This window comes from Pseudogymnoascus destructans (assembly GCF_001641265.1).
Source record: "Pseudogymnoascus destructans isolate 20631-21 unplaced genomic scaffold scaffold_5, whole genome shotgun sequence".
NCBI lineage: Eukaryota > Fungi > Ascomycota > Leotiomycetes > Thelebolales > Thelebolaceae > Pseudogymnoascus > Pseudogymnoascus destructans.
Window position 1 is genome coordinate 1,315,717 of NW_020167524.1, and position 19,915 is coordinate 1,335,631.

General features: G+C 47.5%; 6 protein-coding genes across 6 annotated transcripts; 4 read left to right on the forward strand and 2 right to left on the reverse strand.

Annotated features, from left to right (window-relative positions):
• Window positions 1-8,576: 8,576 nt before the first annotated feature.
• VC83_02629 (uncharacterized protein) lies at window positions 8,577-9,070 on the forward strand (the record flags this gene model as incomplete). Its single annotated transcript, XM_024466287.1, has 2 exons — window positions 8,577-8,957; window positions 9,023-9,070. 2 exons carry the CDS (start codon window positions 8,577-8,579, stop codon window positions 9,068-9,070), a joined length of 429 nt encoding a protein of 142 aa, XP_024326086.1.
• A 417-nt stretch (window positions 9,071-9,487) lies between these two features.
• Window positions 9,488-9,807, reverse strand: VC83_02630 (uncharacterized protein; the record flags this gene model as incomplete). The annotated part of the gene is made up of 2 exons (XM_024466288.1): window positions 9,488-9,552; window positions 9,603-9,807. 2 exons carry the CDS (start codon window positions 9,805-9,807, stop codon window positions 9,488-9,490), a joined length of 270 nt encoding a protein of 89 aa, XP_024326304.1.
• Window positions 9,808-10,486: 679 nt separating this feature from the next.
• VC83_02631 (uncharacterized protein) lies at window positions 10,487-11,298 on the forward strand (the record flags this gene model as incomplete). Its single annotated transcript, XM_024466289.1, has 2 exons — window positions 10,487-10,887; window positions 10,941-11,298. 2 exons carry the CDS (start codon window positions 10,487-10,489, stop codon window positions 11,296-11,298), a joined length of 759 nt encoding a protein of 252 aa, XP_024326305.1.
• A 327-nt stretch (window positions 11,299-11,625) lies between these two features.
• On the forward strand, window positions 11,626-13,894 carry VC83_02632 (uncharacterized protein). Its single transcript, XM_024466290.1, has 3 exons — window positions 11,626-12,147; window positions 12,428-12,643; window positions 12,692-13,894. Exons 1-3 carry the CDS (start codon window positions 11,982-11,984, stop codon window positions 13,801-13,803), a joined length of 1,494 nt encoding a protein of 497 aa, XP_024326306.1. The 5' UTR covers window positions 11,626-11,981; the 3' UTR covers window positions 13,804-13,894.
• A 349-nt stretch (window positions 13,895-14,243) lies between these two features.
• On the reverse strand, window positions 14,244-16,224 carry VC83_02633 (uncharacterized protein). Its single transcript, XM_024466291.1, has 5 exons — window positions 16,083-16,224; window positions 15,812-15,833; window positions 15,606-15,682; window positions 15,176-15,421; window positions 14,244-15,124 (listed from the first exon to the last, which is right to left on the reverse strand). Exons 1-5 carry the CDS (start codon window positions 16,125-16,127, stop codon window positions 14,573-14,575), a joined length of 942 nt encoding a protein of 313 aa, XP_024326307.1. The 5' UTR covers window positions 16,128-16,224; the 3' UTR covers window positions 14,244-14,572.
• Window positions 16,225-17,124: 900 nt separating this feature from the next.
• VC83_02634 (uncharacterized protein) lies at window positions 17,125-19,910 on the forward strand. Its single transcript, XM_024466292.1, has 2 exons — window positions 17,125-17,799; window positions 17,846-19,910. The coding sequence occupies exons 1-2, from the start codon at window positions 17,419-17,421 to the stop codon at window positions 19,430-19,432; spliced, it is 1,968 nt and encodes a 655-aa protein (XP_024326308.1). The 5' UTR covers window positions 17,125-17,418; the 3' UTR covers window positions 19,433-19,910.
• The last annotated feature ends 5 nt before the right edge of the window (window positions 19,911-19,915 follow it).

Genomic DNA, 19,915 nt, shown 5'->3' on the forward strand with positions numbered 1-19,915 from the left:
AAGGAGTGTAGTTCTCTCATTTTCCATGACTTTCCATGACTAACCAGGCTTGGTAAATGTATTAGAAATCAAGTGCGACCCACAACTAGCTTGCTAATCATGTAGTGAACGTAAGAGAATCCCATAGAACCATCTCTTGGGTTCCTAGCCTATAGGAAGTGAAAAGGAGGTCCAAGGTCAGAGTACCTATAGATAAATTATGTCATAACTTAACCAATCTTGTGGGTAACTAAGGAGCGATGACGTGTAATGAATCATAGAGGGTTGTAGAAGCTTCTAGAGCTATCGTTCATGTTTCTAGGCCTCTAGTTGGTAGAGATATGCCATGTGGTAGTATTGGCCCACCACCTTAAGGAGGAGATTTTCTTAATAACTTGTTCAATGAGTGTCCAAATGATATGCCGTGATGTATGTAGCATAAACAGATGTAGTAGAAGAGTTTGCAGCAATCGTTGAGTAGTATTGCTTCTGTTGTTGGTGTGATAAGCCAAGATATGTATGTTGACTTGTAGGTTTGAGGAGGAGATTTCTAAGTTTGCTCTTGAGTTTGATAGCAAACTGAGTGCAACGAATGTCAGTATGACACAATGCACCTGCTTCTTTCCAAGCTCTCATGAATGATATTCTAAGACCTTACTTGGATATCTTTGTTGTTGTCTACTTAGACGACATTCTTATATACTCTTTAGACACTCAAGAGCATGTTCTACATGTTAGACAAGTCTTAGAGAAGCTATCTCAAGCACAACTCTTTTGCAAACTTGAGAAATGTCTTTTCCATATGTCTCAAGTTGATTTCTTAGGACATAGAATTTCAACAGAAGGCATTCAGATGGACCCTGAAAAGACAAAAGCAGTACAAACGTGGCCTATTCCTTCCAGCATTAAAGAGGTTCAGTCTTTCCTTGGGTTTGCCAACTATTACAGGAGGTTTATACCAAGATATACATCCTTGGCTTTACCCCTTACTCAATTACTTCACAAGGACACTTTGTATCACTGGGATAAGACACAGCAAGATGCTTTCGATGCTCTTAAAGGAGAATTTAAAGAAGGGAAAATGTTACTACACTTTAACCCCTTGAAACCTGCCACTCTTGAGACAGATGCCTCAGATTATACCAAGCTCCAAAAGACAAACAAGAAGAGCTACAGCCTGTGGCATTTTACTCAAGAAAGCTATCAGCAGCTGAACAAAACTATCCCATTACAGACAAGGAACTGCTTGCCATAGTATGTTCTCTAAAGCATTGGAGATGCTACCTTGAAGGGGCAAACTATCCTATCACTATTTACAGTGACCATTCAAACCTCTTGACCTTTACAACCACTAAACAGCTCAATAGACGACAAGCAAGGTGGTCTGAACAACTAGGAGGTTTTGACTTTGTTATAAAACATGTCTCAGGGGCCAAGAATCAAAGAGCAGATCTCCTCTCAAGAAGACATGACTACCAAGATTCTGCTAAAACTAGCAATACAAAGGCTCTGCTAGACTCAGCAAAGCTTATAGCAGCATCTTTAAGCAACCCTAGTACTACAGAGGACTTAGGGGTAAACTTATCCCCTCAAGACCAAGTTGCCCCCATTACCTCTTCTCAGGAACCAGAGACCTTTAAAGACTATACACCCTCAGCAACACTTCTTAAAGCATTCAAAGATGCTTACAACCATGATCCCTTTGCCAAAAGAACTTTGGAATACCTCCAGAAGAAAGGTTCCTCTCTTGAGAAAGTTGGACTACAGAATTTCTCAAAAAATCAGCATGGACTTCTCTTATTCAAGAACTATATCTATGTCCCAAGGGATAAACGATTACAGCTACACCTCCTACAGCAGTTCCATGATGCTCCAGCTGCAGGGCACTTTGGCTTTGCAAAAACTTATGAACTTCTAACAAGAAAGTTCTACTGGCCTAGTCTAAGGACTACTCTTCAAGACTATATATCTTCTTGCACTACTTGCAACTTGAACAAACCTACACGGAAAAAGCCCTATGGCCTTTTGCAGCCTCTACCTATACCAGAACGCCCATGGGACTCCATATCCATTGACTTTATAGTCAAGTTGCCTCCTTCTATCCCAAAAGGGGGTGCTACCCCTTATGACTCTATCCTTGTGGTGGTAGAAAGGCTCACAAAAATGGCACACTTTGAGCCTTGCAATGAGACTATCACAGCTTCTGAACTTGCGTGGCTATTCCTCAAGGTGGTCTTTAAATATCATGGAATTCCTGGACACTGGATCTCAGATAGGGGAGCAGTTTTCACTTCAAACTTTTTTAAGGAGTTCTCTAAACTCTTAAACATGGAACAACGCTTCTCTACAGCTTATCACCCTCAAACAGATGGCCAGACAGAGAGAGTCAACTCTGTACTTGAACAATATCTAAGAATTTATACAAACTATGCTCAAGACAACTGGGCAGATCTTCTCCATCTTGCAGAATTTGCTTACAACAACACAGTCTCTAACACCACAAAAGAGACACCTTTCTATGCAAACTATGGTTATCACCCTAGGTTTGAAGTGGCAGAACTGAATTGTCCTGAAAATTTCAAAAACCCTTCTGCTACTGAAAGAATCATCTACCTTAAGGGCCTCCAGGACTATCTCAAGGTTCAAATACAGCGTGCACAAGACGAGCAGGCTCAGGCCTTTAACAGGGGGGTGGTTGCACCACAATTCAAAGTTGGTGATCAAGTCTTTTTGTCTAGAAGACATATCACAACTACTAGACCTTCAGACAAACTTGATACTAAAAGACTTGGACCTTTTAAGATCACAAGGACTATTGGCAAGAATGCTTTCGAGCTTGCATTACCACCTACTTGGACTATCCATAATGTCTTCCATGCATCTCTCTTGTCTAAGGCACAAGAAAGTTCCTTAAGACCACTTCAGTCTCCTCCACCTCCTGTTCTGATCTTGGATCAACCAGAATATGAAGTAGAGTCTATCCTTGACAAAAAGACACTTAGAGGTCAGGACTGCTTCCTCGTTAAGTGGAAAGGCTATCCTACAAGTGACAACACTTGGGAGCCTAAGAGAAATCTAAAAAATGCATCTAAGCTCATTCTAGAATTTCTTTCTAAGAAAGCCAACTGGCTAAAGGGCAAGCAGACAGCCAACAAACGTCCTTAAAAGGGGGATCATGTCATACTGACATTCGTTGCACTCAGTTTGCTATCAAACTCAAGAGCAAACTTAGAAATCTCCTCCTCAAACCTACAAGTCACCATACATATCTTGGCTTATCACACCAACAACAGAAGCAATACTACTCAACGATTGCTGCAAACTCTTCTACTACATCTGTTTATGCTACATACATCACGGCATATCATTTGGACACTCATTGAACAAGTTATTAAGAAAATCTCCTCCTTAAGGGGGTGGGCCAATACTACCACATGGCATATCTCTACCAACTAGAGGCCTAGGAACATGAACGATAGCTCTAGAAGCTTCTACAACCCTCTATGATTCATTACACGTCATCGCTCCTTAGTTACCCACAAGATTGGTTAAGTTATGACATAATTTGTCTATAGGTACTCTGACCTTGGACCTCCTTTTCACTTCCTATAGGCTAGGAACCCAAGAGATGGTTCTATGGGATTCTCTTACGTTCACTACATGATTAGCAAGCTAGTTGTGGGTCGCACTTGATTTCTAATACATTTACCAAGCCTGGTTAGTCATGGAAAGTCATGGAAAATGAGAGAACTACACTCCTTTGGCATAAATAGGATTGCCCTTTCCTTAAGAAAGGGCAAGCAGACAATACAGTAAATCGACTAGCACATACTTCTACGTCTTTTCCAAGCTTCCAAGCATTGATCTTGTTATTCTCTGTTTTTTGAAAAGTCAGTGAGGTGCTAACCTCTGACTTACCCCTGAGTTCTCAGACTCAACATTTGTTGCAACTTGTCTAAACCACTTCACCACATCATACACCTGATTGCTGCGTTGTGGAATAGTCTAAGCTACAACCCTTTGGCTCTGTTTCCTAAGACAGTGTGTTGTCTTAGTAAATTCATCCCTTCCTTGGGTGGCTAGATTCTCATATCTGGTGCACCCACCATTACAGTCTTTTACAAGCTTCCAAGCATTCATCTTGTTACTCCTTGTTTCTGAAAAGTCAGTGAGGTGTTAACCTCTGACTTACCCCTGAGTTCCCAGACTCAACATTTGTTGCAACTTGTCTGAACCACTTCACTACATCACACACCTGATTGCTGCGTTGTGGAATAGTCTAAGCTACGACCCTTTGGCTCTGTTTTCTAAGACAGTGTGTTGTCTTAGTAAATTCATCCCTTCCTTGGGTGGCTAGATTCTCACATCTGGTGCACCCACCATTACAGTGGGTGTAACGCTGACTTCTAAACGATAGAAGACACAGAGGTTCTCTTGCGTAAAGGTTTACTTATCAGAGGAGGCAGGGGATCAGACACAAAGGCTTCAAGTAACACGTTACTAGTATATAACAAATACTGTATTGAGTTGAGCACGAAGCTCCTATCTAAGGAAATACTATCTACTTATATAGTGGCGTCGTGCCTAGTGGACTCTTGGGAACTCACTCGAGTCCTCGGAGTCCTGGACTCTTAGGACTCTTCTCATCATCCTGCGAGTCCGTCACGTGCCTAGTGGACTCCTGGGAACTCACTCGAGTCCTCGGAGTCCTGGACTCTTAGGACTCTTCTCATCATCCTGCGAGTCCGTCACGTGATACTTTCGGAACTACTATTCCCCGCTGCCCCTCCAGGTACCAGGGCCGGTCTCATGCGACCTCCCTCCTTCCTGTCCTGTAGTTGGCCAGCCTTCTTGTTCCGTCGTAACAGTGGGCCAATACTACCACATGGCATATCTCTACCAACTAGAGGCCTAGTAACATGAACGATAGCTCTAGAAGCTTCTACAACCCTCTATGATTCATTACACGTCATCGCTCCTTAGTTACCCACAAGATTGGTTAAGTTATGACATAATTTGTCTATAGGTACTCTGACCTTGGACCTCCTTTTCACTTCCTATAGGCTAGGAACCCAAGAGATAGTTCTATGGGATTCTCTTACGTTCACTACATGATTAGCAAGCTAGTTGTGGTCGCACTTGATTTCTAATACATTTACCAAGCCTGGTTAGTCATGGAAAGTCATGGAAAATGAGAGAACTACACTCCTTTGGCATAAATAGGATTGCCCTTTCCTTAAGAAAGGGCAAGCAGGCAATACAGTAAATCGACTATCACATACTTCCACGTCTTTTCCAAGCTTCCAAGCATTCATCTTGTTACTCCTTGTTTCTGAAAAGTCAGTGAGGTGTTAACCTCTGACTTACCCCTGAGTTCCCAGACTCAACATTTGTTGCAACTTGTCTGAACCACTTCACTACATCACATACCTGATTGCTGCGTTGTGGAATAGTCTAAGCTACAACCCTTTGGCTCTGTTTCCTAAGACAGTGTGTTGTCTTAGTAAAATCATCCCTTCCTTGGGTGGCTAGATTCTCACATCTGGTGCACCCACCATTACAATCTTGCAGTTCGCTGGACTGTTCGGAGTTGGAATCACCACATAACAAACACAACTATCTATAACTGCTTTCGGAAATCAACACTCCTTAGCAACCCAATATCTCTTCCTACATTAATAACTCCACCAAATCTATCAGAGCTATATGCACAGGTAGCACAAGCTGGCAATATCCAGGATTCTATGGCAATATCTAACTTTCTTAACCCGGTTGAAGAGTCTATAGTAGAGGATGAAGGAGCATTAAATCATGATGAGATTCTGCAAGAGATTATATCAGAACATCTTGAAGTTCCTGAAGAAGAAGAAGAAGAAGAAGAAGAGGTACTACAGCCACTAGTACCTACCATTCAGGCTGCTAGGAATGCCTTGAATATTCTTATTGAGTTTGCGGAAAGTAGTGGAGATATCAAAACAGGTCATCTACGGGCTATTGAGAGTCTTGACCAGGAATTAGAGGCTTTGGATCAGAATGGGCGTGTGCAAAGGACACTAGATAATTGGCTTACATAAGTGTGTATAAAACGATAACGTGGTTTACCACCAAACGGAACATCCCACCAAATGAAACACTTTCCGATAGCATCGCAACCTCAAACCCAATTACTCCACCCTAACACATTAAAATTAACTACACTCAATTGAATTCTCTTCTCCTAATATCTCTTCAACCTCTTGACAGGTTCGTACATTATGCCCAGTCTTGCCGCACCTCCCACAGCGCCGCGAAGTCGATGGACCAGCCTCTACAGCACCCTCCTCATTTGACCTTTTCTGTCGTTTCAACCCTTTATCCTCTTTTTCAGCGATCAGTTTTTGAGCATCTTCTATAGTAAGTGACCCTCCATCTTGGACACGTGTACGCTTGGCTTTCCGACGCTTTGAAAAGTGCTGTGTTGGCCTTTCGAAGGGTACGGACCTCCTCTTGTATAAGGGTCATTTGGTGCGCAATGCGGTCTGTACCCTTCACCAGCTGCTTTACAGCTGAAAAAATCGTTGTTGGGGAGCTTCCTTGATGAATTCCAATTCTATTCTGTACAAACTTAGACTGCAAAATTGCATCAGCTGGGGTTTGTGGCGTTTGAGGGACCCAAGGGTCAGCCTCTAGTAGGGGGGATCCAGTTGGTGTTGGCGTCCGTAACTTGATATCAAGCTTTGAGAGAACTGCTTCTGGGTTGTACGGGACTAGGCCAGTACCTCGAAAGCCAGCTAGGATATTTTCAGTTGTCATTGTATGGTCGTGGGCAGCCTTGAATGCAATAAAGAACTCAATCTTAGTGATATGGGTAATAGAGGCCTTAATGAAGACCTCAAGTTCTCGACCATACATTCGCTTTAGTACACTAAAACACCCAACATCAAGAGGCTGGGTAAGATGTGAGGAGTGCGCAGGGAGACAGAGCGTAATAATGTTGTTCTCCTTGCAGTACATATCAAACTGGGCAGATAAGTGGCTCTCATGGCCATCTAGGACAATCATCCGCCAGACCCCTTGTGTTCGTACACGTGTATGCTGATTAAAGTGTTTTATCCAGTCTAGACCTGTATCATTGTCGGTCCAGCCATTTGGTGAGGTCTTGATGGCCCAAGTAGGTGGAAGGCCGCACTCTGTGTACCAAGGCGCAAGGTGATGCTTGCCTTGTACAATCAAGTATGCAGGCACTACAAAGCCGTCTGCACTCACACATTCAATCGCTGTTGCCCATTCCCGATTACCAGACTGAAGCTGCTTTGCTCGGCCTTTTCGATCTGAGCTCGTAACAACCATATTCCCACAGATAACACCCATCATAAAGCCCGTCTCATCAAAGTTGTAGAAGTCAGCATCCTGGATGCTGTACTTCGCCTGCATGTTCTTTACCAGCTCAAACCACTTTCTTATACAATCAGGATCTTCGCAGAGGGCTCGCTGGAGGTCGTACGCACGAGAGAGACGCGTCTTAAGCTTTGGTTCATTGTGTACAAAGCGGTAGGGCCAGTTTTTTCCAACTGGGGGTTCGCGACGCGTCGCACGGAGGAGATTCGCTATATCTCGTACATCCTCAATTCGAGGTGGAAATCCTCGCGAATCTAGGTCAAGTACGTATCGTATGAGCTCCTCTTCCTCAATTGGGGTCAATGGACGTTGTTTGTCGCGTCTACCAGCTCGTGGTTGGCTTCCGTGTATGCGACGGGTAAGTGTTACATGTGATGGACAGTTTGTGGGGTGATTTGGTAGCTTGAATGGCTAGTAAAACTCGGCCTTCATTAGCTTTCTGAGGCATCTTTTTGTTGTGGTGTGGTGGAGTAATTGGGTTTGAGGTTGCGATGCTATCGGAAAGTGTTTCATTTGGTGGGATATTCCGTTTGGTGGTAAACCACGTTATATGCTTTAAGACGATATGAAAATGGTGCCTCGAATCCATCGTCTTAACAGGTTTGACTGTACTAATATTTTGTATGGCAAAAACCTAACCCTTTAATAACTTATGCAAAATAACGCTAATACTGCTATAACTTTCACATGTAATAGAGTACTGTATATAGGTCCTATATGTAAGAGGAATATGCTTTGGTAATTTTATTAATGGAGTTATTTAGGTTCGAAGTTTTTGGTTTTAAGTACCATTGCTTACAAGTTTAGCTGCAAAGGTACATACTTCGTTACGCCATTCCACTCGTTACGCCACGACTTACGTTAGTAATAATTGAATTATTGCGATTTTTTGAAGCTGTTGATGGGGTGGCCCCAACCCCACTCCGTATACCCATTACGCCATTATACACATTACGCCATTATACCCCTTACGCCATTATACCCATTACACCACGACCTACTCCGTACGTTAATTTCCTATCTGGAGGCGGCCACACTATTGGCCGCCCATATCTAATGGTGCATCTCACGGCGGAACGTATCGCCGACCCGCGGGGGTATGGTTGGGGGGCCGCTTCTACAACAGCATCCCTCGCGTCACACTCCTACTCCTCTCGCCAACATCACAGCATCCACTACAAGATTATCCACCAAAACCCCCGATATCCCCATCCGACACCATGCCACCCGACCGCTCGGCCTCAAAAACCAAGCCCTTCAAGCCCCAGCGCCCCTCTACCGGCAGCACATCCTCACGCGCCAAACCCGGCCCCGGACCCTCCTCATCTCGCACCACAGCAACCACCGAAACCCCCTCCTCACGCCCCAACCCCGACTATGACAACGACGATGATGCCATTGCGCCCGATGCGCCTACCGAGACTATACCCCCGGCGCTCCTATCGACGCTGCTGACGGAGTTCTTTGCGGACGAGCGCACGAGGATTAGTAGGGGCGCGGATAAGGCGGTGGGGAAGTATATGGAGACTTTTGTGAGGGAGGCGATTGCGAGGGCGGCGTATGAGCGGGGAGGGGATGGGAGAGGGGATGGGTTTTTGGAGGTATGCTGTTCTGATGGAGCGCGGGGAAGCGGGGTGGGGATGAGGGGCTAATACGGCTTTCACAGGTTGAGGATTTGGAGAAGTTGGCGCCGCAGTTGGTGCTTGATTTTTGAAGGGGGGATGATTGAGTGTTGTGATGGAATATTTATCATGAGAGGTTTCCAGAGGGGTTGGTCTGGGGGAATATCTCGGGCGGCACGCTGCTTCGGACATGAGATCTATCGACATTCACGAAGTTCAGCACAGAAGTATCAGCACGGGCGGCTCGATGTGCTCAGAAGCCAGCCAGGCCAAGCGCTTATGGAAAGAGCAGCTTTATGGAGACAACGGTCGAAGTAAAGACACTGCTTCGAAGGCACACGCATAAAGTACGATGCGGGAGATACCGGGAAGGCCGAACGAATCCGGTCATGAGCGCCATGGCCAATTACCCCAAATCCTACAGATGATATCATGAAACAGAACATTATGATCCATGTATAAACTCCGAGATGGACTGAAGAGAAGGTCTAGCCGTCGAAATACAGATGTCAGATCACGTGATCAAGGATGATGAGCTTCAATGTCTGCACTTGTTTCGTTCCATCGCTTTCGGCTATGCAGAAACGATAAGGTTATCCAATCTCAATTAAGATGCAAAACTACCGTTCTCGATGGTGTGTGCGTTGGTTCCCTTGGCTGGTGCCTTCGTCTGATGCCGGCCGGCCTGAGCGGCGGTTCTGTGAAACTCGCTTAACCTCAGAGCAGCATTCCGCGACCATGACAAAACCCTTGTGTGCTTCAGATTTGACTCCAGCAACATCTGGGCGGGCACATCAAGATCCGGCGGCCTGTGCTGTCCAAGATGCATATGGGAGACTCGTACGTTACTTACGAAGAGTATGAAGCATTGAAGCATCGTACTTTAATTGTGTACTGATCCAGATGTGTGGGAATTGTTTAATGCTTCGTTCAGTCTTTCGTGACGGCGACGTACGCTGGTGCGAACATCGTCGACGGTGGAGGCTGAAGTGACACAACCCGTTGACAGGAATAACCTGGCTGCCGTGGTCGAGGCCAAGACGCACGGCGCTACCTTCCCGGCCGTCAATGCACCCCCTTCCATCAGCGATGTTGATGGGACGTCAATACATCTTGGCCACTATAACTCCCATTTCCGACGGCCTTCACGAAACAGTTTCAATACCATACTAGGTCCCTAAGCCACGCCAGCTTTTCTCTTCTCCCGTCCCACCACTAACTCCCCCCTGAGGCACCCAAGCCAATTTCCTGTCTTTCCTTATTTATGCTTTCCTTTTCCCTCGTGTTTCCAGACTTGTCTTTCTTCCTTATCCTGCGTCTTTCTGCTGTTGTTCTCTTCGCTTTCTATTGTCCATTTTCATCTTTCATTCTTCACTTCTACTCGTTAATAAGTCCTGCCGGTCAGTTCAAACATAAAGCGCTAGTCGCCTTCAGAAAATCCACACTCGTTCAATTCAACTTTCATCATCTCCACGAAATCAATCAAATCTCACTCAACCAACTTCACCATGCAATTCTCAAAGATCAGCCTTGCCGCCGCGGCGCTCTACTCCTCTATTGTCTACGCCCAGGGACAGGTCAAGGTCCATGTGGTTACGGTTTCCGGCAAGACCAACACTCTCACTTTCTCCCCAAACAACCTCGTCGCTGAGGTCGGCGACATGGTTCAGTTCCAGTTCGGCGTTGGAAACCACACCGTCACCCAGTCCACCTTCGATGCGCCATGTCTACCTATGGGAGGTGCTGGCACGAACACCACTGCTATCAGCACTGGATTCATGCCTGTGGCAGCCAACGCAACGACCGCTCCGCTATACACGATCCCCATCGTCAACAAGACTCCAATCTGGCTGTACTGCGCCCAGGGCAAGCATTGCCAGAAAGCCATGGTGATGGTCATCAACGAGAAGTAAGTTCACAATGCCGATAATCGTACAGAAATATAGTCTAACCTCTCTGCAGCACCGCTAAGAACGCATCCCGCTCCCTCAACGCCTACATTGCTGGCGCTGCAGCCGCACCGGTCAGCGTGGCACCAAGTGGAAACACCAACACTGGAACAAACGCCGGCTCTGGAAACAAATCGAACACTAGCTCTGGCTCCGACTCTGGATCTAGCACTGGCACCGACACCACCACTTCTGGCACCAACACCACCTCTAGCACTGGTACCAGTTCTGGAAAAGGCACCAGCGCTGGCTCTGTCGGTGCTGGTTCGGGCGTCAAAAACTCTACCACCATTCCAGGCGGCGGTGCCGGCACTCTTAACGCACCATACTTGGCTGGTCTCATCGCTCTCGGTGCTGCCATGTTACTGTAGAGTAGCGGGTCTGTGAGGGGAGTTTTGGTGTTAGAAAGCAACTGTATGACAATTTAGAAGAAAGGGGAAAGGCCGTGAGAAGAGGCGTGCAATAATTTTTTGAGTCTATTTTCTACACTCGTATACCGCGGCTATCGCGATGGAGTATTTGGTTTTTTTTTAGTTTGAGAGAATTGAATGTGGACATTATATTTTTATTTTAAAAAGTTTTAAAATAAATCATTTGTGAATTGAAAATTGTATTTCGCTCTGAACATAAGTCAAAATCCCAAGACTTCGCTATAAGATGGTATTATGAATATGATATACACCTAATTTTAAATGATTTCCATCTCAAACCACATACTGTTAGGTGAAGTTCATATCGGTTTTACAGTTTTGGGTTAAGTTAGTTGAACAGGCACAATGACTATCACGTGCCAAAAGAAGGATAGTTGTGGTGACACAATAATCATCCCAGTGTTATCTGGAATTGAGAAAGCAACATCAAATTCCCACATCCTGTCACCCTTTCTTCTCTAATTACCGTGTGCACAGAGGCAAGGCACTATATAATTTGATAACGACTTGGCCAGAAGAGAGAGCCAAACACGTCGTCACGTGTAATCGACGTCACACGCGGGCTTGTGAACAAACAATTGCACTTCTGCGCGTCCCATTGTTAGAGGACACCATCCGCAGTGATGGCGAGCTTAACGGGGAATGGAAACGGGCCCCCGGGTATCGTGAGAGATCCAGCGACGGTGAGGGGCCTAGAGATCCCTCATGTTTTGCCGCACGAAAAAGTGTTTCCGATTCAGATCGGGAGCAAGCTGTTTAGGTTGAGCGGGGCGAGTATCAGTTCTGATGGTATGTAATTTATCATTTCTGTCTGTCTTATCATGTTCTGGTTCTTTTTTTCTATTGGAGAGTGCTTGGGACGATGGGGATGGATGTCTGGACGCGTCGAGCATGACTGCTTCGAATTGGTGATTATTCATCAGAATATTGAGAGAGCCATTGAGCTATCTGACCCCCTGTCCTTGATGTGCAAATATTCTGTCTGCAAGCTATGCTCTGTTATCTCCCCGAACATACTTTCTTCGCCCAGGTTCCACGCCGTCTAGAACCCCAGCTGAGAAACCTAGAGCACCCTCATATTTCTCAGAGTACTTTAAGTGCCAGCTAGCCCAGGCCGAGATCCGGAAGACAAATGGCGAATCAGACCAAGGCATTAAGACGTTATACATCGATCGAGACCCGACGATATTCTCCGACATATCGCGGCATCTACAGGGCTACCACATCCAGCCTCGAGATGGATCCCACTTCGTCAAGCTATTCGCCGACGCCCAATTCTACCAACGTAAGTGCACATACCATTTCATCCTCACATCCACTAATCCCAAGCCAGTACCAAGGCTAGTAAGCCAGCTCTTCGAAGACAACATCTACATCTCCATCGGCGGTCGCGAATTCCGCGTCCAAAAGGGCCTCTTCACAGCCCCCGGCGACACTCCCAACTACTTCACCCTCGGCTTCGCCGTCATGTTCTCCTCCACCGACGCCGTCTTCCCCGGCCTTGACCGCGCAGGCCTCCTCCGCCCCCCCTCCATCGTCCCCCCCGCCGTTCCCAGCCGATCCGGCGAAGTCTTCGCAGAGCTAATCCACATGCTCAAAGGCTATCCCCTGCACATCCGCAACGAAGCCCACCGCACTGAACTCCTCCGCGATTGCAGATACTTTCTTTTCAAAGGGCTGGAGCAGAAGCTCATCCCCCATTCCATCTCGCATAACCTCCAGCGCGGGAAGGACGAAATCACGATCCGATTAGAAGATATCCGCCAACCGGGCCTAAGCATCACCTTCGATGCGCCCTTCCAGGACTTCCCTTCTTCCGAGCCATTCTCAGGGCATCTCCGCTACTCCGCTCCCAGTATATCGGGGTGGGTGCACTACATGCGCCCCTTCGTTGACACCACGCCGCGCGAACTCATCATCGAGATTAGCGGCGAATGCACACGTCTCGATGTCGACGCCATGCGCGCTGAGTTCTCGGGGGACGCGAAGAAAAGGATTAATCGCCTCATCGAGGTGCTGGCGAATAAAATCAACGTCCCCAATGCGCGACCCATGGGTTTGTTGATGGGGAGTGGTGCGGGGAGTCAGCCGGAGAGTCCGGCGAGTGGGGGGTTGCGGGAGGGAAGTGTGAAGGTTGTGTTTGAGGGGGGGAGTTCGGTTGTGCTGGATGGGAGGGTGTGGAAGGATGAGGAGGAGGGGAAGAGTGGCATGAAGATGGAGGGGGATGGTGTGGAGAATGTGGATGCGCCGTCGAGGAAGAGGAGGAGGGTGGAGGCAGGGGCGGAGAGTGAGGTCTGGGCTGTTAGGACGGGGCAGTGGAGGGTGAGGGTGCAGGCGGCTTCGAATGATAAGAGTACGGTGGAATGTGTTTTGATTGCGGTGAAGATTGATGCTTTTACGGCGGAGGTTGCGAGGAATCAAGAGAGGGGGTTTCTGAGTGGGTAGGCTGTTGGTTTGTAACTGTGAGATTTATTGGGGTATTTAGGGATCTTGTAGTGAATATCATCAATATCGTTGTGCTTTTATTTTCCTCGAGATGTTACAAATATTAAGAAATAAAAGAATATCTTTTAAAAGCACAACTAGTATTTATATGAAATTGCCACTCATTATTCTGTGGTTGAATCCCATGCTGAAAGTAACGAAGCTATAATGTCTGAGAATATCTCCGTATTACAGCAAGCATCCCAAATGCTGCATCGCGAATAGGGCTCACGACGGGAAGTTAAATGGCACAAAAAGCCCACTTAAATACAATTGCCTACCAACCAAGGACTGCAGTTGCTTTGTACTCGTGACACGGAGGAGTTGCATAACATGGCGTCTACGCTGCAAGGGGAATCACAATAGACGTCACAATTACGTTAGGCACAGCGGTTAAAGTAAGCCTCTCTATTTCATAATCAAGTCCCATATCTATCGTCGCATGTGCGCGCAAAACAGCCAACGAAGAGAAAAAAGTAAAATCCAGTGGGGTGTTTGATCGTTATCAAAAGTCAAGAGAAATACATCAGGAAAAAATTGCGTAGGCTATAAAGTACAGCAGCATCAAGGTCTACCCTTAACAACCGCAAGCTGCTCCAGAACCATGGCAATGGATGTCTGCAACAACTTATCCACTCGGCTCCCAACAACAACGTCCACCGCGGCACACCATTATCAGAACCCTCCGTCACACTCCATTTTTATCGACTACTACTTATGGTCGAGTTATCTATTTGAAGGCCTTTCCGAAAAGGATCAGCTGCATCTGATCGTAGATGGACAGGACACCGGCACCGGCAACACCACGAAGGATGTTGGCACCAGCACCCTTGAAGAGAGACTTGACACCCTCCTTGGCGATGATCTGGCGACCAGCATCGAAGGAGCCCTTGTACTTGACGGCCTCGCCAGAGGTCATCATCATGCGACGACGGATAGTGTCCAGAGGGTAAGAAGCGATACCAGCACCAGTGGTGACAGACCATCCGAGAGCGAAAGAAGCAAGGAAGTTACCCTCAAGAGGGCCGACGAGGAGAACTGGCTTGATGGAATCGTACATTCCGAAGTAGAGACCACGGTAGACGACGATACCAACAACGGAGGGAGCGAAACCACGGTAAAGACCGGCAATACCATCGGAAGCGAGGGTCTTCTTGTAAACATCGACTAAGCCGTTGAACTGGCGGTCACCACCGCTCTTGGCGTTCTTGGCATCGTTGGCAAGACGAGTACGGGCGTAATCGAGGGAGTAGACGAAGAGGAGGGAAGTGGCACCAGCAGCCTATATCAGTCAGTTAAAAAGTCTTACGATCAAGGGCTGAACAAAACGTACACCACCGGATGCGAGGTTACCCATCATCCACTTGGCGTAACCATCACGGTCCTTCTTGAAGGCGAACATGGCCTTGTAGGTGTCGCGGAAAGCGAAGTTAAGGGCCTGGGTAGGGAAGTAACGGATGACGTTGGCGGTGTTTCCTCTCCAGAGGGAAGCGACACCCTCCTGGTTGATGGTACGCTTGAAGCACTCAGAGATACCGTCGTACTTGCGGTCGAGACGACCAGACTTCAACATCTCATCCTGAAGTTGTCTATTAGCAATTGGTTCATTGGAAGAATCCCAAAACAACCCAGAAATGCCTGTACCGAAACATCGCTGACGCGTTTGAGCTACCTATGTCACCTGGGGAGATGACGAGCTAGGTGCGATGTTTACAGCACTGCAGATTGAGAGTTTCAAGAGTATTAAGGGTTTTGTAACATACCTGGTTCTGGATCAGGAGCTTGACACGCTCGATAGGAGCAGCAGCAGTCTTGGAGACGGCGGCGGAGACACCACCCACTGGGAGCAATAGTCAGTATTGACCGTCGATGGGAAAGCCTTCCGGGTGCGGAAAATTCGGTCTGTTGCTGACAGCAACAATTTCATCGAATTTATCGCTGGAAGGTATTGGATGTGGTTTTGACATACTCAAGAAATCGACAACGAAGCCCTATTGAAGAATTGAGTTAGTTACTGGACGAAAGGAGCGAAGGTGAAAATTTCAATCGACCCCAAACATCATCTCATGCAGCTCCGCGACATCCAATTGAAGCATCCAATCATCTTAAAAATGGCAGTATGATGTCCATTGAGATCTGTAGATGCTCCATGATGGCGTTGAAGGCGATTGCTGATGAGATGTGCCGAATGTCGATGGTGCTGACCGAGGTGATCCGATGGATGGAGAGAGAAAACTTACGGGCATGCCCATGAAGGACTTCTTATCTTCGACGGCGGCACCCATTTTTGCGGTTTATCAAAGAATGAACCTGATAAATTTGCAGAAGGAGGATTGAGGGGAGATGTGTTCTACGAGAATGAAGAAACTGGTGATGGTAGAGGCAATAGGATGGAAGTATTATAAGAAGGGGAGGAAGACAGAAATGTGAGTAGGCGAGCGGATGAGGAGCGTGCTAGCGACACGCGCTAAGAAAAATTGTGTCGGGGCGATTCGGGACATGCTCTTTTTGCCGCAAGGGAACAAAGATATCAGCATGGGGTTGGGGCCATTGGGGCAAGTTGGGGCCATTGGGGCAAGTTGGAGCCAGTTGGAGGCAGCTGGGACCACAGTTTGAACCAGCAATGAACCACTAATGTTACAGCAAAATGTCTCAATTTACAACAGATTTACGGGTTTAACAGCCCAAGGTATGTACCAAGGTCCAATACGTCCAATACAACAAAATTGGCGATTCAACTCCAACGATATCCATTTATAGTCTGATTGTATGCCAAAAAAAAAGGATGCGGGTAAGCCGAGATACCGTCGTATATGTCAAGAGTAACCGTACATAACGAGTACTGTAATGTTCATACTCTTTATGGACATTACAGTACTCGTTATGAAGGCCATTTTGATTTACTATTTTCTTATTATTTTTCCCAGCCGGAGCCCGAGTCATGAGCAACGTGTTCCCTGTTGTTGCAACCAAGGTCACCAGGAAAAGAAACAACCGATCCGAGGTTGTAGGCTGTAGGCTGTCAGTCACGTGCGATGCGGCAATTAAGGAGCCGTCGGGAAGGGGATTTCTCTTCTCCATAGCATACCTGGACGGATCCAAATGGATCCAAATTAATTTCTTGACTGTGCTCCCTACATGGATAGATAACTCTAGTCCGACTCCGTACATTGCTCCAGACCCCCACCCCAATAAGGGGAAATTCTGGAAATACTGGAAATACTGGAAATACTGAAATACTACCACTAACCCCTCCCTCCCCATCTCGTTTTCGTCCGTCGTCCCCATAAATTATTTTTTCTGTTGGCGGTTATCGGCACGTGATCAGTTATCAAACGTCCAGATCCAGCTAGACGTGCTGTGCTGTACCGAGTACAACCATAGCAACCGCCGAAACCCCGCTAGGCCTCATTTGGCGCCTGTGTTTACTACACGGTTGAAGACTCCAGCATTGCGCGTAACCGAGTCAATGATGCACGATCATCGATATCACAGTCCACGTAATCGGGGTCTTCGGTGTAATTGTCACAGTGCATACGTCCACAATCCTCACATTCACAGATCTTCCGGATACCGATGGATCCAAACTACAAATTTCCGGCCTCGTCCGGGGCCCCGCTCAACCAGCCGCTCAACCAGGCTTCTCCTGACAGAGTCAACCAGCAACGATATGATGTAGATACCTCAGCGAGAGTGCGCCTGTTCGACCAGGAGCAAAGTCACTCGAGGGACAGCACCGTGCACGAGAAAGCGGCAAAGTTCGACACTTTGGCCTTCCAAGGGAAGGCGCTGGAACGGAGAACAAACGATGCGGCGCTCAAGCGCGCAATGTTGGGACGGGAGGAGGCGGAATCAGAGATGCGCCGCTACAGAGATGAGGCACGGTCATTAAGGAAGGAAGTTCAAGAGGGTAAAGATAGGGAGAGGAAAGTGGGAGTAAGGCTGGAAAATGTCATGGTAAGGTTCAATGCCACGGAAGCTAAATATGAAGCTAATTGTTTAGGAAAACTATGGTAGAGCAAAAGAGACACACGGCCACACGCAAGCATTATGGGAGAAGGAAATCAGGAGGACACGAAAGGATACCTTTAAATCACAATCTGTTGTCGTCAAACTTCAAGAAGAACTCAAAGCTGTGCGCACACAACTGAGGAAATCACAATCGGATATGGACGATGAAAAAGAGCGTAGTAATAAGAGGGAACAAGAGGCGTTCGAGGCGCGATATCAACTGGTGGGATTCCAAGAGGAGTTTGCAGGAATGGTGGAAAAAATGAAGTTGGTGGAGCAAGAACGGGATGCGCTGAGGACTATCGCAAAGAATGAGGAGGTAGCGAGGATAGCCGCCGAGGGACAACTTCCCTTGCCAAAGCTGAGCGAAGACGACGAGTTTGCGTCTCCAAGAAAGGCGACCGCTCCTCTGCGGAGAGTGTCTGTCATGTCTTCTCTTGCAAGCGAAGACGAAATCGAGAACCTCAAGCGGGCTCTGGAGTGGGAACATCATAGGGCTGACCGAGCCTTTGACCAGGTGGAGTTTATGGAAGTGGAGTGCCGTTTAAACTGCTGCTCATGCAAAGTCTCCGAGAGGACGAGCATTCCATTGCCCGCCTTCTCTCCGAAGGCAATGCGAACAGCCGGACTAGACACGACAAGAGAAGAACTTATCAAACCTGAGGAAGTAACAGAGGACGAGGTCCAACCTGAAGAATCCGATATAGGCCGCGCAAACGAGGCGCTTCAGCGCACATTATTTATCCCCGCAGAAGGAATATTCCGCACTGTCTCACCTCCGCCGCAAGAATCTCCTTGGATCTCTCCTCCGAAGCAGTACCAGCCATCGAGGGCCGAGCCTCTCATCAACTTCTCCAACACCCCCAATCGCCCCTCATTCCACGCCAGAACCCCTTCATGCGAACCACCCAGCGCTGCTATCCTCCCCGAAGGCACATCTCCCATGTCGCTTCTCGATGCACCACCCAGCCCCGCCGAGAGCGAGGCAACCATCATTTATCGCCAGAGTCCACAGCGCATGAGTGAGGCGCCCCAAGAGGTGCCATCTTACCGTAACCACGGAAGGAACGAGTCCTTGGACCCATCACATTCTGCAAGCCCAAGGTTCTCACACAGCAGGCAACAATCTACGGATCGCGTGGCTCTCACCAAGAAGTTCTCCTCGCATCTTAACAACGCCATCAACCCAACTGTTGAATCATCGAGCCCAGCCCCAATCCCACCAACTCACATCCACGAAGAGCACTCCGAGCCAATCTTCCACACAACCTCAACCACAACTAGAGTCCCTCTAGCACTACCATCCGATTCGGATTCCACACCGATCGAGCGCCCCTCTTCCACCCCCGCCGTCTCATCCTCCCTCGACCCGGCGCTAAGCCCCACGATGTCCAGAGAGGAAGCGCTGGCTATGATACGCGAACGCAGAGGTCGGGCAAGGAGCATGCACCAGACGCAAGTGAGCAAGTTGATGACTCCGAAGAAGGGTCGTGAGGTGTCCGCGCCCTTGAGCTCGGGAATGGCGACGGCGCCTCGGAGCGCACGGAGTATGTCAAGGGGACGGATGAACAGGGCTTGAAGCAATGACTCAGGAATATGACTGCAGTATGGAATTACGAATGCTAGAGAGGCGCGAATATCGGTTGGTCTGGATTTTCTGGGACGAACCGGAACGTGGGGGACGGGGTTTGGGGGCGAAATGGAGAGGGAAGAGAGGATTTGAATTGAGTACCTGTTTGTTTCTATAAGCAGCGCCGCATAGCACTCGGTGTACGGTGTTGTCAAAAACGGTCATATGGTGTTTGGTGGTTGCTTGCTTTTTTTTTCGGAGTAGTTAGCTTTTTATCATTTTCGATCTGGGGCGTCTAACGCCGTTCTCGTTGAGGGAAGGGCGCATAAGGGGAGCTCTGTAGATAATTAGTCGCCTTAATAACTATGATGTTTTTTATTTGGTGTTTTTTGTGTCATTGGATCTTTTTTTGAGTTACTAAAACGGAAAGTTACGAGGGGCGGAGCTAGAGAGAAGACCGATAATTCCATATTATCGTGACTCCGAAGGAAT

What these genes read in the sequence shown, in the direction of transcription:
- VC83_02632 (XM_024466290.1), top strand. Translation starts at nt 11,982, where the DNA reads ATGGCGAGCTTAACGGGGAATGGAAACGGGCCCCCGGGTATCGTGAGA. An exon ending in GGCGAGTATCAGTTCTGATG is followed by an intron (nt 12,148 to 12,427) that starts GTATGTAATTTA and finishes AGAAACCTAGAG; the next exon opens with CACCCTCATATTTCTCAGAG. An exon ending in CGACGCCCAATTCTACCAAC is followed by an intron (nt 12,644 to 12,691) that starts GTAAGTGCACAT and finishes ATCCCAAGCCAG; the next exon opens with TACCAAGGCTAGTAAGCCAG.
- VC83_02633 (XM_024466291.1), bottom strand. Translation starts at nt 16,127, where the DNA reads ATGGGTGCCGCCGTCGAAGATAAGAAGTCCTTCATGGGCATGCCC. An exon ending in AGCTCCTGATCCAGAACCAG is followed by an intron (nt 15,422 to 15,605) that starts GTATGTTACAAA and finishes AGACAACTTCAG; the next exon opens with GATGAGATGTTGAAGTCTGG. An exon ending in GTAACCTCGCATCCGGTGGT is followed by an intron (nt 15,125 to 15,175) that starts GTACGTTTTGTT and finishes TGACTGATATAG; the next exon opens with GCTGCTGGTGCCACTTCCCT.
- VC83_02634 (XM_024466292.1), top strand. Translation starts at nt 17,419, where the DNA reads ATGGATCCAAACTACAAATTTCCGGCCTCGTCCGGGGCCCCGCTCAAC. An exon ending in TAAGGCTGGAAAATGTCATG is followed by an intron (nt 17,800 to 17,845) that starts GTAAGGTTCAAT and finishes CTAATTGTTTAG; the next exon opens with GAAAACTATGGTAGAGCAAA.